General features: G+C 42.6%; 1 protein-coding gene across 4 annotated transcripts; it reads right to left on the reverse strand.

Moving 5' to 3' along the window:
• Positions 1 to 87: 87 nt before the first annotated feature.
• Positions 88 to 6,961, reverse strand: LOC104367843 (ras-related protein Rab-4A-like). 4 transcript variants are annotated; one of them, XM_042806588.1, is made up of 6 exons: positions 6,658 to 6,961; positions 6,297 to 6,377; positions 4,992 to 5,106; positions 3,391 to 3,453; positions 2,118 to 2,272; positions 88 to 1,773 (listed from the first exon to the last, which is right to left on the reverse strand). In XM_042806588.1, the coding sequence occupies exons 1-6, from the start codon at positions 6,863 to 6,865 to the stop codon at positions 1,748 to 1,750; spliced, it is 648 nt and encodes a 215-aa protein (XP_042662522.1). In that variant the 5' UTR covers positions 6,866 to 6,961; the 3' UTR covers positions 88 to 1,747. The 4 variants fall into 4 exon arrangements, 3 of the variants coding, with proteins under 3 accessions (XP_042662522.1, XP_042662523.1, XP_042662524.1); XM_042806589.1 differs by lacking the exon at positions 3,391 to 3,453 and having other exon boundaries at positions 6,658 to 6,958; XM_042806590.1 differs by lacking the exon at positions 6,297 to 6,377 and having other exon boundaries at positions 6,658 to 6,711.
• Between the last annotated feature and the right edge of the window lie 9,674 nt (positions 6,962 to 16,635).

A 16,635-nucleotide genomic window follows, 5' to 3' on the forward strand; every position in this document is an offset into this window, starting at 1 on the left:
TGCCGTGTGGATGACCAGTATGCGAGGGAGAGGGAAAAATGCAAGTTACAGTTACCGACGTGTCCGTTGGTTCAGGTCGCTTCCTCCTTGGCTGTGTATCCCCTGGCATAGTTTAAGAGCAGGCTTATCCCACAGCAGTCCTTGCTGTGGTGTGCCTTGCTGTTCAACTTGGCTTAAATGCAGACAAAAGCAGGAGCTATCGCTGGGTGACCGATCGCTTGCCTTTTGGTGCTACAACAGTATTTTCAGTACACAGAGAAGGGTGCAGGGAAGTAGTGTGTGATTTCTGTGAGCACCAACAGCACAAGCATATGTGGCCCTCAGAATCCAGGGCGCTGGAAGGCCTTTACGTTTCATCTAGCCTAGTGGTCTCGTAGTGGCTTCCGAAAGGGCGAGAACGGTATGCTCGTCTCAGCCGGATCCAACAGCTATGCAGGCCAGGTAAGATTTTACTCAAAGAACCAACTACAAGCAGTTGTAGCTAATACACGGTCATAGACTGCTCATTTAGTTTATCTCCCATTATTAACGTTCATGTAAGCGTACTGCAGGTGACTGGCACGGGTCGGTTTACTGGTTGGAAGCCTTACCTAGCTTTTGCCTACGCTCCCGTCATCCCGGAACTTGGTATTACTTTCAAGCACGTTTGCAAATCTTGATTCAACCTGTTAGTGGGGGCACGCGTCCCGGGCAGCAGTGCTTGTGTATGCGTTTGCTTGCTCATCTGTGAAGAGGATGCACTCGATCGTTGTTTAGAGCGAGGTGTTGTGTGATCTGGCCCAAGGAGCGCTGGAGAACGCCTGGCAAGGTTATAACGCTGCTCTGCTGGCGTACGGGCAGGCCGGCTCGGGAAGAGCTGTTGGACGATCAGCTGCGCTGCAAACAGAGGCCCGGTGCCCGTTGTGTGCAAAGAGCTCTTCAAAGCCACCCAGCATTGGGAAAAGTACAAGCAGTGCCAGGTGGGATTAGCGCAAAGTGTCACTTCTTTCCAAGACCTTTCCAGGCGGTACTTTAAAAGGCTGGGTTACTCTCAAATCGGAAAAATGGGAACCGTGACTCTGGAGCAGCTTCCGGTACAAGACAGAGTGGATCCTCTAAAATACTGTGGGAAACAAAGTTGAGGTAGTACAGCTGGATTTACAGATGGGTATGCATGAGAAAGTCTTTCCAGCACCTCGGTAAGGAAAATTAATGCCGCCTTCTATACAGCTTCATAGGGTACAGAAGCTTTACAGTGCCACGCCTCTCCGCTACAGCAGAGGCCAAGTTTTCAGCCATGCAGTACAGCTTTTGTAGCTGCTGGATGCTCCCACTCCATCAGCATCCTGCGCTGGTTGTCCAGCGGATTCGAGCACTGCTGGAAGCAGAAAGCTTCACGCCCGTGCAGCAGGGCCGTCTGTCTGTGAGAGTACTGCCCTGGTTACTGAGGGCTGCTTGCGATTTACTCCTGTGTTCCTTCCCCTTCAGAAAGTGCTTTGTCCTCCCAAACCAGCCTCCCCCGCTGTGTGCCAGCAGGAACGACGCAGGGATGCCGTTTGTGAACGTGTTTCTGTGGAAACTCATTCCTTCCCATCTCGCTTGCCGTACCAATGTGGAAATGAAATCCCTATCTGTAGTCGAGTGTTGGAGAATGGCTCAGAGACAAGGGTCCTGAGCCCACCGAGCAATTGTACGATCTGTTTCTTTTTCTGTTTCCTATGAGTAAAACTCATTGCTTCCATCTGCGGCGCACCCCATCCAACCTTGTCTATGATCTATAGAATCTGTAAGATGCTAAAAAACAGGAAATCATGCTCTCCATTTCCTTCTCAGCCCTTTGGAGGTAAGGCAAGACCTGAAGTTGTATTACATTCCTTTGGGAACATATCTCCTCATAGCAGCTATTCTTTGAGTAGCAGCTGTGACTGGAAGAATCACTGGTAAGACGACTTAAATAGTACATGCAGTTTTCACTGCAGGCACTGTCCTCTCTCTATGGCCCATGTACTGACAGAACTCTCTCTTCTGTAGATATTTTAAGGTACACTGGGCAAAGTACTCCCTAACTGCACAAAAAAAAAAATTGTTTTAAGTATTAAGCATCCTTGAATGCTACATGAAGATTTTGTACTACTTACCATTTTCTTGTGCAAACTGGGACGCTTCTAAAAAAGTAACTTCACGATCTGCATCAAGATCCTTTTTGTTTCCACACAGTATTATCACAATATTTTGACTTGCTAACATTCTAGCATCCGTCAACCAATTCGTAAGCGCATTGTAGGTTTCCCGGCTATGTAGAAAATGACATCCTTCATTAGACTATACTGATTTCTTGTGAACAGATCATTGAACTAAAACCCAGAAGGCAAATCTGTATTTGTAACACACAACAAATTCCTGCTAGCCAGGCAAGTCACCTATACATCTCAATATACCAGCTATGAACTGGGAAGAGTATCGAGTTCTTTCATGAAACTATTGAAAAGTTTTTAAAAAGCAAAATTAAATCAACCACAATATACAAATACGCACAATTATAAAATACCTTGTTAATGTGAAAAGCTAAAATTCTAAGCACTAGTTTCAGCCTTTTATACATGAAATTTTGAAATGACACAATGAGTTATTGTTTAACATGGAATTCAACTGATAATTGAGTTCAGGTAAGATTTTAAGAACTTACTACTTCTGTGAAAGTTCAGGCACTCAATTCTACACTTGTGCCAAGACCAAAAAAGACTTTCAAGACTGCTCAGAGGAGAACAGTCCACTCAGGACAAAAAAAAAAAAGGCAACAAATCTAGCAAACATCATTAACCAACATAAAACTTATCTGACAATTATCAGTCAGTGGCGGCCAGGAAAAGTGTGGAAATGTGTACGGTAAGGTATTCTCTTGGCTGCCTATAATACTCAAATGTTAAAAGATGCAGAGATGAACAGAATTTTGGGCTACAGTTATGGAATGTGTAGGTAGAGCTAGCTTCTCCAGAAGATGACCTGTTATATCAGCATACTAATACATAGTTTCCACAAATAGGGGTGAACCACCTTGATTAAAAGTGGCTAAGTCTGCTTTTAGTTGCTATTGCACGGCTTCCTGGGCCAGTGGTTGCATGTAGCCCACCACAATCAAAACAGCTACTGGTAGGCCAATTCCCTTGTGTCTAACCCTTTTGAGACTGTTTACATTTATGACACTCACAGTATCTCATGTAAGCAAGTTCCAAAACTTAAATATGCACAAAACCAGAAGTACTTTTTACACTTATTTTCTTTTCTTCCTGCCCATTCTCCATTAGAGGATTAGGTACTTGGGGAGGAATCATTATGCATTAATTGTATCTGATTGTCTATAAGCAAAAAACCCCAACTGTCTATAAGGAAAAGAGTTGCTAGCTTTCTTACCTGGTTATATCATAGACAAGCAAAGCACCTGCAGCTCCTCTACAGTAATTTTTTGTTACAGAACTGAAATAAAATTACAGATGCACATTTCTATATCATCTTCATTGTTTCAATATAATGGCTAATATAATGCAATCTCTGTTATGAGACAGAATTCTACTTTACGTATTTAAAATAAAATTTATATTTTAGACATTATCAGCTGTGCAGCAGCAGACTATTTACAACTAGACTTTTGACAAAGCACTTTCACTAAATATAGCTGTCCAAGGATTCTCAAAGTCCATTATGACCTGTGTGCTGCTGAAGCTACACAGCATCATACTGTATGGCCTGATATAGAACTAGAAGCTGATGGTGGTATCTCTGGCACAAAAAAAGCATAATTAACTTATGTTTGAACTCTCAGCATTGAGGAAAGATTGAGCAAAGTTGTTTTAATTGAACAATTTAACACTCCTTAAGTTGAAGAGAAGGAGGCAATGAAAGCAAAGCAAAGCATCCTTCAAAAGGTAGAGGGAGAAGAAGAAACCTGATCAGCACACAGAGGTGTGACAAGCCTTAAGAACAAAAGAATTGGATAGATTATAAAAATCAATATGAAGAAAAAAAAAACAAAAACAAAAACAAGAACAAGAACAACCTGCAAATCTGTGAATACTCTGAACTTGAAAGAGCAGAATTTGCACAAGTCTCTGAAAGTACAATTTCCAAACTCCTCAGAATCCCAGGATATCTGGCCAACACACTGAAGAGATCTCATTAATAGAGACTACACAGCACTGCCCAGCTTTGCCTACTCTTCTATTAGACAAGTCCTTTGGATACATCTGTGACTAGGCAAATCTACAGATTACTTGGATTGCTGCCTATTACTCAGGTTCTACCACCACACTCACCTTTGTTAACCACTGTCCCTGCCTCTAAAACCAGAGAAACTTCCCACACAAACTCCACCTCCCAAAGATATGAAAAACTGATGTCCCGTGTGATGGTGAATGTACTCAGGAATACATGAGATCTTTACTGAGTTTCACCTATGCCTCTGATATGACACAATTAAAAGACAACATTAAAAGTGGTTTTAATCTGACAAGTGCATTGCTTTTTCCTTAAGAAACTTAAGAGATTTCAGTCTTTCTGGAAGCGTATTTAGCCAAGTGAACCTGACAACTGATTTCTTTCCCTCTAATAAAATACTATGAAATTGTTCTCATGCAGATTGAGCAATTTACAATTTATTCCAATCAACAGAAGATCTTCTAAAGACAAAGTTAAGCACACGTGGTTAGTTAAAAAACTATTCTGAGTTTGCCTAGTGAACAAAATTTTAACCACATACATATTCTACTCGTGTACATTAACTATCACAGAAAATACCTAATGAAAGGGCAGAACCTCAGGTCCTGCAAGGCAGCACTGCTTTACTGGAATCAATGGATCTATGTTGTTATGTCCAAGTCGGAAGATCTGGCCCAGTTAATAACATGAAGGCAGACAAACACTTCTGCTGACCAAGAAATTTACAAGCAGAGAGAAATAATACCCAACACCCACACCAACAATTTAATAACAAACAGTAAAATGACTGAAAACAGTACCTGAATCTTTCTTGTCCTGCTGTATCCCATATCTGCAATTTTACATATTTACCACCAACATTTATGATCTTTGAACCAAATTCCACTCCTATAGTAACATTTGAGACGTCTTTGACTACAAAAAAAAGAAAAAAAACCCAGACTTATTTAGAAAATAGAGTGAATAATTATTTTTTACATAAACCAATTTAGGTATAATCAAAACACATCAGTGTTCAAATTACAAACTACTTCCTGAACCATCAAATTCAGTGACACTCAGAAGTCTATTGCCACTGTGCAGAAATAAACATTCTTACAATTTTTGAACAGGTTATTCAATTCAAAATTACTGCTAGAAAGGCCTGCCTTAATCTAATCATTCCCTGTTCACATTAATAAATGGCGAGATAACTTTTGTACACTTTTTTTCCCAACTGTGTTTTCTAATACTTTGATGCAATTTAAAATTAAAATTCACAGAAAAGCAGAACACAAAAAGACACAGTCCTGCCCATAAATAAGCAAGAGCTACTTCTTCTTTAAAGGTTGAAGTTAAGATATTTGCTCTATGTACACTGTTGATATCACAGATTCTCAGCAATATACAACTGCCCATATGGGAAGCAAGGCCACAGTTCAAGTTCAATCACAGGATCATGCCATGTTCCTCAGTGATTACACACTATTATCCTTAGGAGATAACGCAAATTACCATTTGGTTGAGAAAAATAGTAGTTATCTTAGTTTTACAAAGGTTTCTAAATGCATATTATTTTTGTTTAATCATGATGCTAAATGCACCACCCAATAGGAAATCTTCTTTTATATCATCTATTAATCTCCAAATAATATCTACAATGGAGTCTCTACCAGTGTTTATTATAGAACACAGTCCTTAACAAAGAACATGGATTGTCTATGTTGAAAGACTACAGGGTTTCTAAATCTACTCAAACAATTCAACTTTTCTTTCATCTGCTCAGTATTTTTTTCTAAAAGATCTGAGTCTCTACTGTATGTCTAGGGAAGCTTGTAGCTGCAAGATGTAATTCTCACAAAAAAATAGTCTATTTTCATCAATATCCTGCTATATTTGAGAGCAATGGAGAATACTGCTCAATATCATGCTTGTGCTTAGAGGCAAACACAGTGAGCAATAAAGACTTATAGCATGGTTCTGAACATAATTCTCAGTCAAAATCCTCATATAGACAAGTAGGAGAATTACAGGAACTTCCATACAAAGAATAGATGTTCATGTAGGCAGAGCCTTCATCTGTAGCACAAAGCAATGAAGAAATCTCACTGTGCTCATATACTTACATTCCTTTTCAATAAATTGGTGTAGCAAACAGGTTTTTCCAGTTCCCGCGTTTCCTATGACCAAAAACTTAAACAGGAAATCTGAATATTGCAAGACGGAAAAAAAAAAAAGCTAGATTTTAGTATGCACTCACATTTTTGTCACAAGACCAAGTACACAAGCCGCTATTCTCTAGTAGCTGTTACATCAAAAAGAAGGGACTAGATGACAAAATCTTCCTCACGCCGCCGCCGCCTTCCTCCACAGCGGACCGCCCGCCGCCCCGCTCCTCAAGAGGCGACTGCTCGGCCCCGGGCCCGCTCCCCAGGAGGGGAGGAGGAAGAGGAGGGTCCCCCCACCCCGCCCGCCCCCAGTTCCTACCGTAGGTCTCGGACATGACAGTCTGCGGTATTTCGGGAGCGGGGAAGCGCGCACGCACAACATTATACCCCTGCCGCCCCCGCCCCCGCCCCCGCCCCCGCCCCCGCCCCCGCCCCCGCCCCCGCCTCTCCTGCCGCCTCTCCTGCCCGGGGTCGGTGCTACCCGGCGAAGCCGGGCGGGCAGGCTGGGAGGGAAGCGGAGAATCCATCGGAGCCTCCAGCGCCCCGGCCCGCCTCAGCGCCGCCAGCAACTGCCGCCAGCAACTGCCACTGCCGCCAGCAACTGCCGCGGCTGCGCACGCGCGCCCAGCCCGCCTCGCCCGGCGGCGGCGGCGGCGGCGGCAGGAAGAGAGAGAGTGTGTGTATGTGGGGGGGGGGGGGGGGGGGCCGCGAGCGCCGCCTGCCTGACACCCCCCCCACTTCCCCGTGAGGGGCAGGGGCGGCCCCACGGGTCGCGTCCGTGTTCACAAAAAACATCTCCCTCTTCGGGGCGCGCTCAGTGCTGTTGCGGTGCCTGCGTTTGGAAGCGGATGGTGTTCGTATGATTTAGAAGTTCCCCTCCGCTCCTCCTGGAAAATGTAGCAGCTGGGCAGGCTGCGGCGGGGAGCGGAGCGCTCCTGTCTGGCTGCCCCTAGGGAGGAATAGTCCCTGAGTCCCTTCTGGTACATTCTATTTGTCGCAAATCTGAGCCGATTCCAGCTTTTTCATACTGTTTTTCAAATTTCTCAGCGATTTCAAGCATTTTTTTCTCTGGTGCAGAACCCCCCTGTGACAGTTCCCCCTGAAAACTGTATCCTGCTGTCCAGCTGTAGTCCTAAAATATCTACCCCAGATTTTTTGAAATACCATCCGTTGCCTTGCCCCACAACAGCCAGCATTTCAGCCAAAGCATTTGAGCCTTTTTGCTGCAAATCTCTCTGAGGGATATGGTATATATAAGCTAACAGGGATTTTTTTTTTTTTTTTTCCAGTGCTCTACACTTCACCATTGCTTTTCATACCTCCAGGATAAACGCCAAGGAAAGTTGGAGGGCACTAAGACTCCACCACAACAGCCTGTCCACCTTTTCCCTCCCCAGACAGGGCTTCCTGAGTGTCCTCCATGTTCTCCTTTCTGCCAGTCCCTTTAAAAATTCCTCTTCTGTTATTTCTGGCTTTTTAATCTTGTTGCTCACAACTTCCCATTCTTTCCACTTCTCCATCACGTCCCAAGCTCTAGGAGACACTGCGCGTCCCAGCCACCTCCTTACTGAGTCTTTTGCTGGTCAAAGGTCAGCTTTTAAATTCCTGTCTCTAATCAGTGAAACAATACGTGTTGAGACAGCACTAAGAACCCCTCAGAGAATCTGCTGATTATTCTTGACTCTGTGGATACATATAGACACAGGAACTTGCTACAGTTTTCAAAGAACCAACTACTTAATAAGTTCATACTAGTAGCAGTAGTTAGAGGTTATGTACACAGGTTCCCAAAGTTACCATAACCCTGATGCACAGAGGATATTGAGGTCTAAAATGTCACACATGATCATTTCTCTGGAGGATCGGCTCTCCAGAACACTGGAGGAAGCTGAGGGGTCTTCCCATGAGCTGCACGGATCACAGTATGTCGCAAACGAGAGCTTTGTGGCTGAAAGCTGTCCACCAAGACAGTACGTTTTGAGGCTTAGGTTGGGCCTTAAAGAAATCTGGTCTAACGTCACTGAACCCGTGATAGGCTGTTGGTTATTTTTGCTCTAAAAACCCCCAACAAACCAAACCAAAAGTGTTAACAAAAAATCCCCAGAGACTGGTTAACACAGAAGTAGACAGATTTTACTGGATTACTAAAAATATATCATGTTATAGCAATAAGAGAGCATGGACGTTTAGCCGTCTTGCACTGTATAAACAGTACTTTATGCTAAGAGTCAAATTAGTCTTGTCAGATCTTATTTTTTGTTACGTGTATCTTGCGAGATGAGCTTGACTATATGGAGGTTATATTTGATAAATACGTCATTGTGCTAATGCCATGGTCCTCTGCCTCCAACCAATCCCAGTTAGTTTACATGCATATGCCAATCAAATACATTAAAACTATAAAGCTTTCTATAAAAGATGTTAGTAATACTGAATTGGAGGCTGGAGGTTGAATAAATGGTAGAGCAAAGACAGTAGAGCATGAGAGATTAATAGGATTTGGTGTTTCAGTATTTCTGCTTTGAAGAGGAATTTAGAACAGAGTAAAATTCAGAAATAATTAATAAAGATTGCACTAGGTTAGAAAATATATAGCTGATACCTCAATAATTCGAGAATATAGGGTCCTATATGCTAATAAAATAATTATTTTTTTATCAAAAATATAAATAGCTAGAATTGACCTCATCGGTGTTCATCTTGAGTATGAGGGTGATAAAAACCAAAAGGTGTTTAATTTGTCCTCTAATTTATGGTTTCTGTTGTTTACATCTGCTAGAAACTTCTGGCTCATATAAAAACGTATATTATGTCAAATTGTATCTGTAGATCATGCATTTAAATGCTATCATTTGTTCTTCAAATTAGTTTCACCACAATTATTATGTCTATAATTGTGGTTGTAAAATTGCTGCTCAAAAGGTCATGTTAAGGTTCCTCTAAAAATGCTAATCTCATTTTTCACTAGTTTGCACTAACCAGTGTACCATAATATTAGTGCCTGACACCTTAGGAGTGGAAGAGGACTCACAAGATCTCCACAGAGCCAGACTCAGGATGGGGTATTCCATGACAGCTCTTCCTTCCAAAATAAAATAACCTGATTTAGGACTTTGCAAATTTGGACACGTCTTTTAATGACCTAGCATCGCAAGTGGCCTTCTGCTTTCCTTTGCCGTTACTGTAGGGAAGCAAAGTTCAGTCTGGGTCTGAAGTTGAGCTGTGGTTGGGATTCACCTTCACTGTGGGGCTGAGTGCTTCTGGCTGGGGCTGGAGTGCCGCTAAAGGTGCGATGGGCTGCTTAATACTAGAGAGAGTGACAGGGCATGTCTTGGTTTGGTCTGAAGGTGGCAATACAAGGCCGTGTGTGAAAGGCTCTACAGCAGCCTGACACTGTGTGTTTTCTCTATTAGTTATGGCTGTGTGGCACACAGTCCAGTCTGAGACTCAGGTAGAATCGGGAATAATGTATTCTGCCACACTTTCCCATTCCTTGTGTGCTGAATATGGAAGGCAACCCAAGGTAACCCAGCAATGAATTTGGCTCCAGCAGCCCAAATGAAATATGAAGATAGGTGGTTGATGCTCTGAGAAACCTCTGAGATTTCCATTACATCCTTGTATGCAGTGACATTGGCCAGCTGACTTCATTTGAAAACAGATGACATCATTTGAACACTGTCATCTTCAGCTTCCACAGAAGCTGCCCTCAACACATGAACATGGTTGTCCATTAATATAGTTGCAGTTATACATGTAAATTTATGGGTCAGATAATTATAAAATCATGGGCTTATCCCTCATCTGTTAGCCCAGAGTGATGGGAGCTGGTGAAGAAGGTGACTGCAAAGGTATGCTGGTGCTGTAATTGAACTCCTTTACCTTGCCCCATTGTTGTGCCTCAAACAGGGTTTGTTACCTGGTGTGCAGAAGCCAGTCTTGCACACAGATCCGAGATATCAGTTTATTCTATATTTGTGCAAAGATGAGTGCTAGGGGGTTATGCCACAAAGCTAGCACACCACACAAAAGAACTTCAAGGTATTTATACACTTCAGACTACAGGATTACATGTTTACTATAATGACTATTAGTTGCTTATCACTTCTATGCCTCATTGGTTAGTAACGTGCCTCGTCTTCATTTAAAGTTATAGTGGGTTTTAATTTTTCTGCACAAGCTCAAAGGGTGAGGGTCTTTACTCAGGCAGGGATCTTTGAAGCGGTGGGTGTGATTTTTACTATTAGAATAGTTCCTACAAAGGACACTCTAATATCTAATTAATCTGATTTATGGTAAACAATTTTAACGAACTTCTATGTTTCAGGATGTTTCTCTTCTTCAAGGACAGTAGCTCCTTTTTATAAGTTCCTTACTAATCATTGTTAATGGTTTAACGAACAGAATAGCATTCTATCTATCCTTGTATTTGATGAGAAACATTTGTATGGCCTATGTGTCCTTGTATTTGATGAGGAAACATTTGTGTGGGTTACACCAAGGTGAAGTCTTCCAAGAATAAATATGAAGCCCCCAGGCTATGCTACTGTACTGGGCAGCCGGTGATGGCTAGAGTCTGGAGTGCTCTGTGCTAGCTAACTGCTTTTATTTTTATCATGCCCTCTTCACCAGTAGTAGGAAGAAGGCAGACACTATGCAACCTGGTATGCATGAAGAATCACCCAAAATTGGGATAAGCTCATTTTAGGATAGCTTTATGCTATAATGCAGAAGTACAAATTTGCCCTGATATGGGATTGAGTACCATCTCTTTTTGTATTGAAGAACCTTATATAATATTTTCAGGTGTTTTGTCCAGGGAAACATACTAATGTACTTTTACTAGAATAAGGGTATATAGAAGCCCTATATTAAAAAAAAAAAAAAAATGCACAGAATAGAGAAAAAATATTTTAAAGGAAATCAGACTACAGGCCATATCTTTCAAAAACAGTGGTTTAATTTTGCAAGAATCATGTAAATAGAGTGAAGGGGACTAAGGACTTATTTCAGAGTGTCAAGAGGGACACAGGAAAATGAAGACAACAAAAATCTGGGACATGTTATAAAAGTAATGACTCATAGTGCCTAGGACACAGACAGGTTTGTGACACCTGTGTTTTATGAAGTTAGACTCATGGTGTCACCGATTAACTGCTCTGTTGGTGAAATGGCGATAATGGGATGTAATTGGCTGCATTTGTTCTTTTTTAACAATAGGGAATGGCTGAGGGGGGTTATATTTTTAATAACACATAATTGAACTAGAAGATCTGTTGATAGATTACCGAGTGATGCTCAAGGCCACGTGAGTGTTCCTCCTTTCAAGCTCAAAGCGGTTTTCCCTGCTCAGGAGAACTCACATAAAATGAAAAGGTTGTTCATTTGAGTCCTGTTTCACAAGTAAATATCCTCGAAGATGCAATATAGCAGTCTTGATTCAATTCTGCCTCTCCAGTTGCTCTGAATGCAGCACCAGGAAGCAATTGAGGCTGGCTTTGGACACGGGTGTGAGCTTGCATGGTTCACCTGGATGGTTCAGCAAGTAGTGCCTCTGTCTGGGTCAGCGTGGGAGCTGCATGCTCAAGGAGGAATTTGTCTTGTCATGTCCCCTGTTATGGATAACCGGGTGGTGGATGCGTGATCTCATGCTCTCAGGGACCTCGTCTCTCAGCCAGCTGAATCAGGGACCTGCCCAAAATGTGCCTTGCTGTGGTGGGAGCTGCAAGTAGCGCTGCAGCTGGGCCCTGGCCCATGGAAGTACTCCCTTGTTCAGGTGTAGCCTAAACACACACTGATTGTCTGGGCACCGTCTGTGTCAGTGCAGAATGAGAGACACCTCTGGAGGAGCCCAGGGATTGTCTTCATCTGTCTGAGTACAGAAAGGATCACCTTCTCTCCACTGGCTCTGTTATACAGGGAGTCTGATGTAGGCCTCGAAAAACTAATTTACAGATACTTAAAAGTAGGAACTGTCAAACCCTGCCCCACAGGGTCTGTCTTCATCTTCCTTTCTCCAGACCTTGCTTGTGCAGATGGAGGAGGGCCAGTGACGAGGCACCAGGCTGGTGGGGAAAACCACTGAATTGCCTGGGCCTGCGCCCATCAGCTGTCCCCTCCCTGCCTTTCTGCCTCCCTGGTGACCCGTTGCTGCCAGCATACTCACAGCAGGCTCTGCTGGCAGCTGCTTTTGGAAGCAGCCAGGAGGTGCGTGCAGTCAGCTGATGGTGTATTATTTTGCAGCTTCTAGGCCTGCTACTGGCACTTCATCATGCCATTTGAATTATAATGGCCAACCTTTTGTTCAGGTTTGGTGAGTAAAGCCAGATTTTAATATGCTTATCTTCCTCTCTGAACTGTTACACACCTTTAAACATCAGTCTATAGTGACATCCTTGCCTCCAAAAGCTGCTTCTGTTAAATAATCTAAACAGACTGTGGAGCTCCTGAAATATATTTGTTTTGTTGTGCGAACAGATGTGAGTAGAGGGAAACCTGGTGTGACACAGGCTGGCAGTGCTAAACTGTGCTTAGTTGAGAGAGCTCCCTGGCTGGCAACAGAGTCCTCTGGTCATGATGCTGTGGTTTTCAGCTGCAGTGTTGTTAAAATAAGCTGCAACCATATGGAACTCTTTCCCAATATTACTCTTCCTCCTGAACGTGGGATATTATGCAGCCGTGAAAGCTATGACAGGCCTGCTTTAATGCAAAGAGGCCAAAGAAGGGCTCATTACACATCTGTCATGGCTGCAAGGAGGGCTCAGCAGCTGGAAGAGGCCTGGGAGAAGAGAAGGCAGCCATGCATGAGGGGATGTCTCTAGGGCTAAAATCTTGCTGTGGCTTTGCATGAGCCTGGAGGTGTGATCTGTGCCGAGATGGCTTGAGAAGGCGGGTCTGTAGTGCAGTGTTAAGCATTTCACTGCTAAATATGTGCTGAATTTCTCTGAAGCCACAGAATATTTCTGTCTTAAAAGCTGCAAGATTAACATTTTTCAACTTGCTATCATATACTCGTGAGGCATTCCACAAAAGAAAATCTCTTAGTAACCAATCACCTATTAATGGATCAGAGTTCAGATTATTTTTTTTTTAGACACACATAACATTCAGAACATCTAAGGTCTATATTCACTTTTTTATACACAATATTTTTGTTATAAAAGCCAAGGAATTCACCTTGCATTTGCTGGGATAGAGATGTCTGAGCTGCCCCATGTGGATGAGGTGTGCAGGCTCCATGGTGCTACAGAGTGTAATACTAGACATGTTCAAGCATGTCTGAAGGAAGAATATGTGCCTAAATATAACAATATCTGTGCAGCAAGTGAGTCTTAGTTCCCAAAATGCAATTCTGTCTCTGGCCACGCACATCATTTTTCTTGGCTGTGTTCCTCCTTGGTTCACCTTCACTTGTAGATAACCTTGTAGTAGTTTTGCCTGGTAGCTATTACTTTCCAAAGTATTTTTTGGAAAATAAAAAAATTTGAAAATACTTGTGGTCTATGAAGAAGCTTCCTTCCTTTCTTCCTATTTTTTTTTTTTTAAATTACATTATCAAACTGACATGTTGATTGAAATTAATGGGCATGGATTTCCACCCAGACTATGGTGCTAGTGACTGAATATTGTTATTGATGGCTTATATAAAATGTATTTGATGATCTTATCTGGCTTCCTAGCTGTTGCTGTCACACAAAACCCACACAGATCTGTTATCACTAGTTAGAAGAGAAGTTGAAGACAAATGAGGCAGATAGGTTTTTCAGCAGATGTTACCGAATTTTTAAGTCTTTTCAGAAGTCTCGACCCTCACTATGTTTCTCTTTCAAAGCCAGCTGAATGTTTTTGTTCCTTTTAGTCTTTCAGGCACATTTTACCCACAGCAATGCCTACAACTGGGTACATCAGAGACACCAGCTCTTCACAACGCACCTTGCTGCCTGTTTTAAGTGCCCCAGAAAGGCAAATTCCCTTTCACAGCTGTGAGGGCAGGTACACTCAGCAGCAGTTCCTTCTGGTTAAAAGCACATGTTTAAGCCTGATTCTCACATATTAAAGTCCTTTTGGATCACTCTGGCAATGTAAATGCCCTTGAAGCAGGTACAGATGAGGGACTCAGAGTCCAGAATTCAGCCTGTAGCTTTTCTGCTGCTGCGTGCTGACTGGGATTGAGGGCAGTGCCTCCCTCCAGTCATGGGCACAGAAATTCAGAGCAGATGCCCGTTAAGGCATCCCAAAACAGGTACCCTGCCTACATATACTTGGACGCTCACATGCGTGCCCATCTGTCAGGATGGCACGGGGCCCAAGCCAGTTGGGTCCTCTTCATAGCCACTGGTGCTGTGCCAGACATGGTGTTTGGTACCTGACCTCCATAACCTGGCAGGTGACCTCCTAATGGCATGGTGGCCTCCTCAGACAGCTAGCACATATGTATCTGAGCAATGTTTTTTCACTATTGACCATACTTGTTGACCTCCCCTTCAACAAAGGAGGAATGAGGGCTCAGGGGCCGTTTGCCAGATATGTGGGTTGTCTTGCAGTAGGCAGCATGGAAGCTCTCACACCGCTTCTCCTTTTAAGGGGTGGGGAACGTATGCCAGCAAAGTTCTTGGACTGTTTCATGGAAGGTTATGCCAATGTCAGTCTGTGGAAATAGGAAAAAAATGAGTCTAAAAAAACAAAGACAAAATCCTGCTGAGCTAAAAGCATAAATTGATCACTTCGCTTGCTGAGTGGATGAAGTGTTGCCTGAGAATATAGGATGCTCTTCTGTACAAACAAAAGAACGGAGGAGGTTTTCTGTGCTGGAAAGTAAAGTGAAGAAGAAATGGAATGGAGTAAAATCCTAGTCACAGCTGAAAATATCAGATAAATTCGATTCTCTACAGGAACAACTCATGATCCTTTAAAGTTATAGAAATATGTATTTGCAGGCTTCTGTCAACCAAGCCATGAAAGCCCTGCTTGTGTGTTGATTTCAACGTTGTCTAGATGGGCAAAGTCAATTAAAGCAATTCAATGTAACAGAAACACTGTAGGTCAACTTCTTCTGGTAGACTGAAGAAGTTATTTTTCTGACATCATTTAACTGATGGGGTGATGCCCATACTCTGCAGATCATTGCATGTGCCCAAACTTTTGGCTCAGGATTAAATTTTACTACAGCTGAGACACACAATCCCTCTCTAAGTTCTAGAAATCAGATTTAGGTCTGCATAAGGTCCTTAAATATAAAGCCAATGTAAACAGTGCAGGACTTAATGGCAATCCTATAAAAGTATAAATCCAGTGTATTTACTTCCTGAAGCACTAGTGAGAGTTGGCTGTGCAGAAGCTACAATTCATCCAGCATACATAACTCTGTATTGTGTAATGCATCTTTTACAGTAGTGTTTAGGCACCTTGTACGTCAAGGAGATTGACACTAATTAAGACTGAAAAGGACTGATTCTACTCCGTCCTTTGGGGACTCATGCAAGGTTGTTTTAGATGATCTTCTAGGTGGTTTCTGCTTCATGCATTCAAAAAGATAGTCTGCATCATGTTCTGAGGGTGCACAGTGCAAGCCCGCTCTTGTTTCTCATGGGAGAAAACTCCATAGCCCAGGATGCTTTACACCGTGTTCTTTTTTCAGCTTCTGCACCTTATGCTTGTTTGGGTACATTTCCTCTGCACAATGGCTCAGAATATTTTTGTTAGTAGTAACAAAAATGTCACTCCATATGATACTGTAAAAAGAGATTTTGGGAGATTTTCCCTACAGCCTGTCAACACTAAAATTATAGTAAAAGACTTACAACAAGATTTCAGGTCTTGGGCCTGGGCTTCCAGTCGTGATCTAATAGGTTAACTCAGATGATGCTTATGGTCCATACTGATGGGAGAAGTCCCTGGGTCTGAGTATACAATTTGTAGATACTTTAAAAATTCCAGACCCAAATCACACAGAAGTTCAGAGGCAGGAGATTGAAACTTTCTCTGTTGGAGACATTAGCAAAGATAGCACTGGATAATCCTCAGATTAAAAATCATCCAATTAACACCTCTTGCCCTGCCACCTTAATTTCTGACCCATAATTTAAAAACTATTAGAGAAACCTCAGGGATTAATTAAAACTGAAATATAGATGTAATTTTCTTTACTGCTATCAGCAAAACAGTTGTTCACCTGAGCTACTCCAGCACAGCCAGGCAGCACTGTTGTGGTGGGCAGTCTAGAGGTGTCACCCTTAGGAGGGTTTAAAAGAGCCACCCTCCTAAACATGCTGTTTAGGCCTTGCTTTCTCTATTTTAT

The sequence above is a fragment of the Tyto alba genome, unplaced genomic scaffold (assembly GCF_018691265.1).
Source record: "Tyto alba isolate M040663 unplaced genomic scaffold, T.alba_DEE_v4.0 Super-Scaffold_47, whole genome shotgun sequence".
Classification (NCBI taxonomy): domain Eukaryota; kingdom Metazoa; phylum Chordata; class Aves; order Strigiformes; family Tytonidae; genus Tyto; species Tyto alba.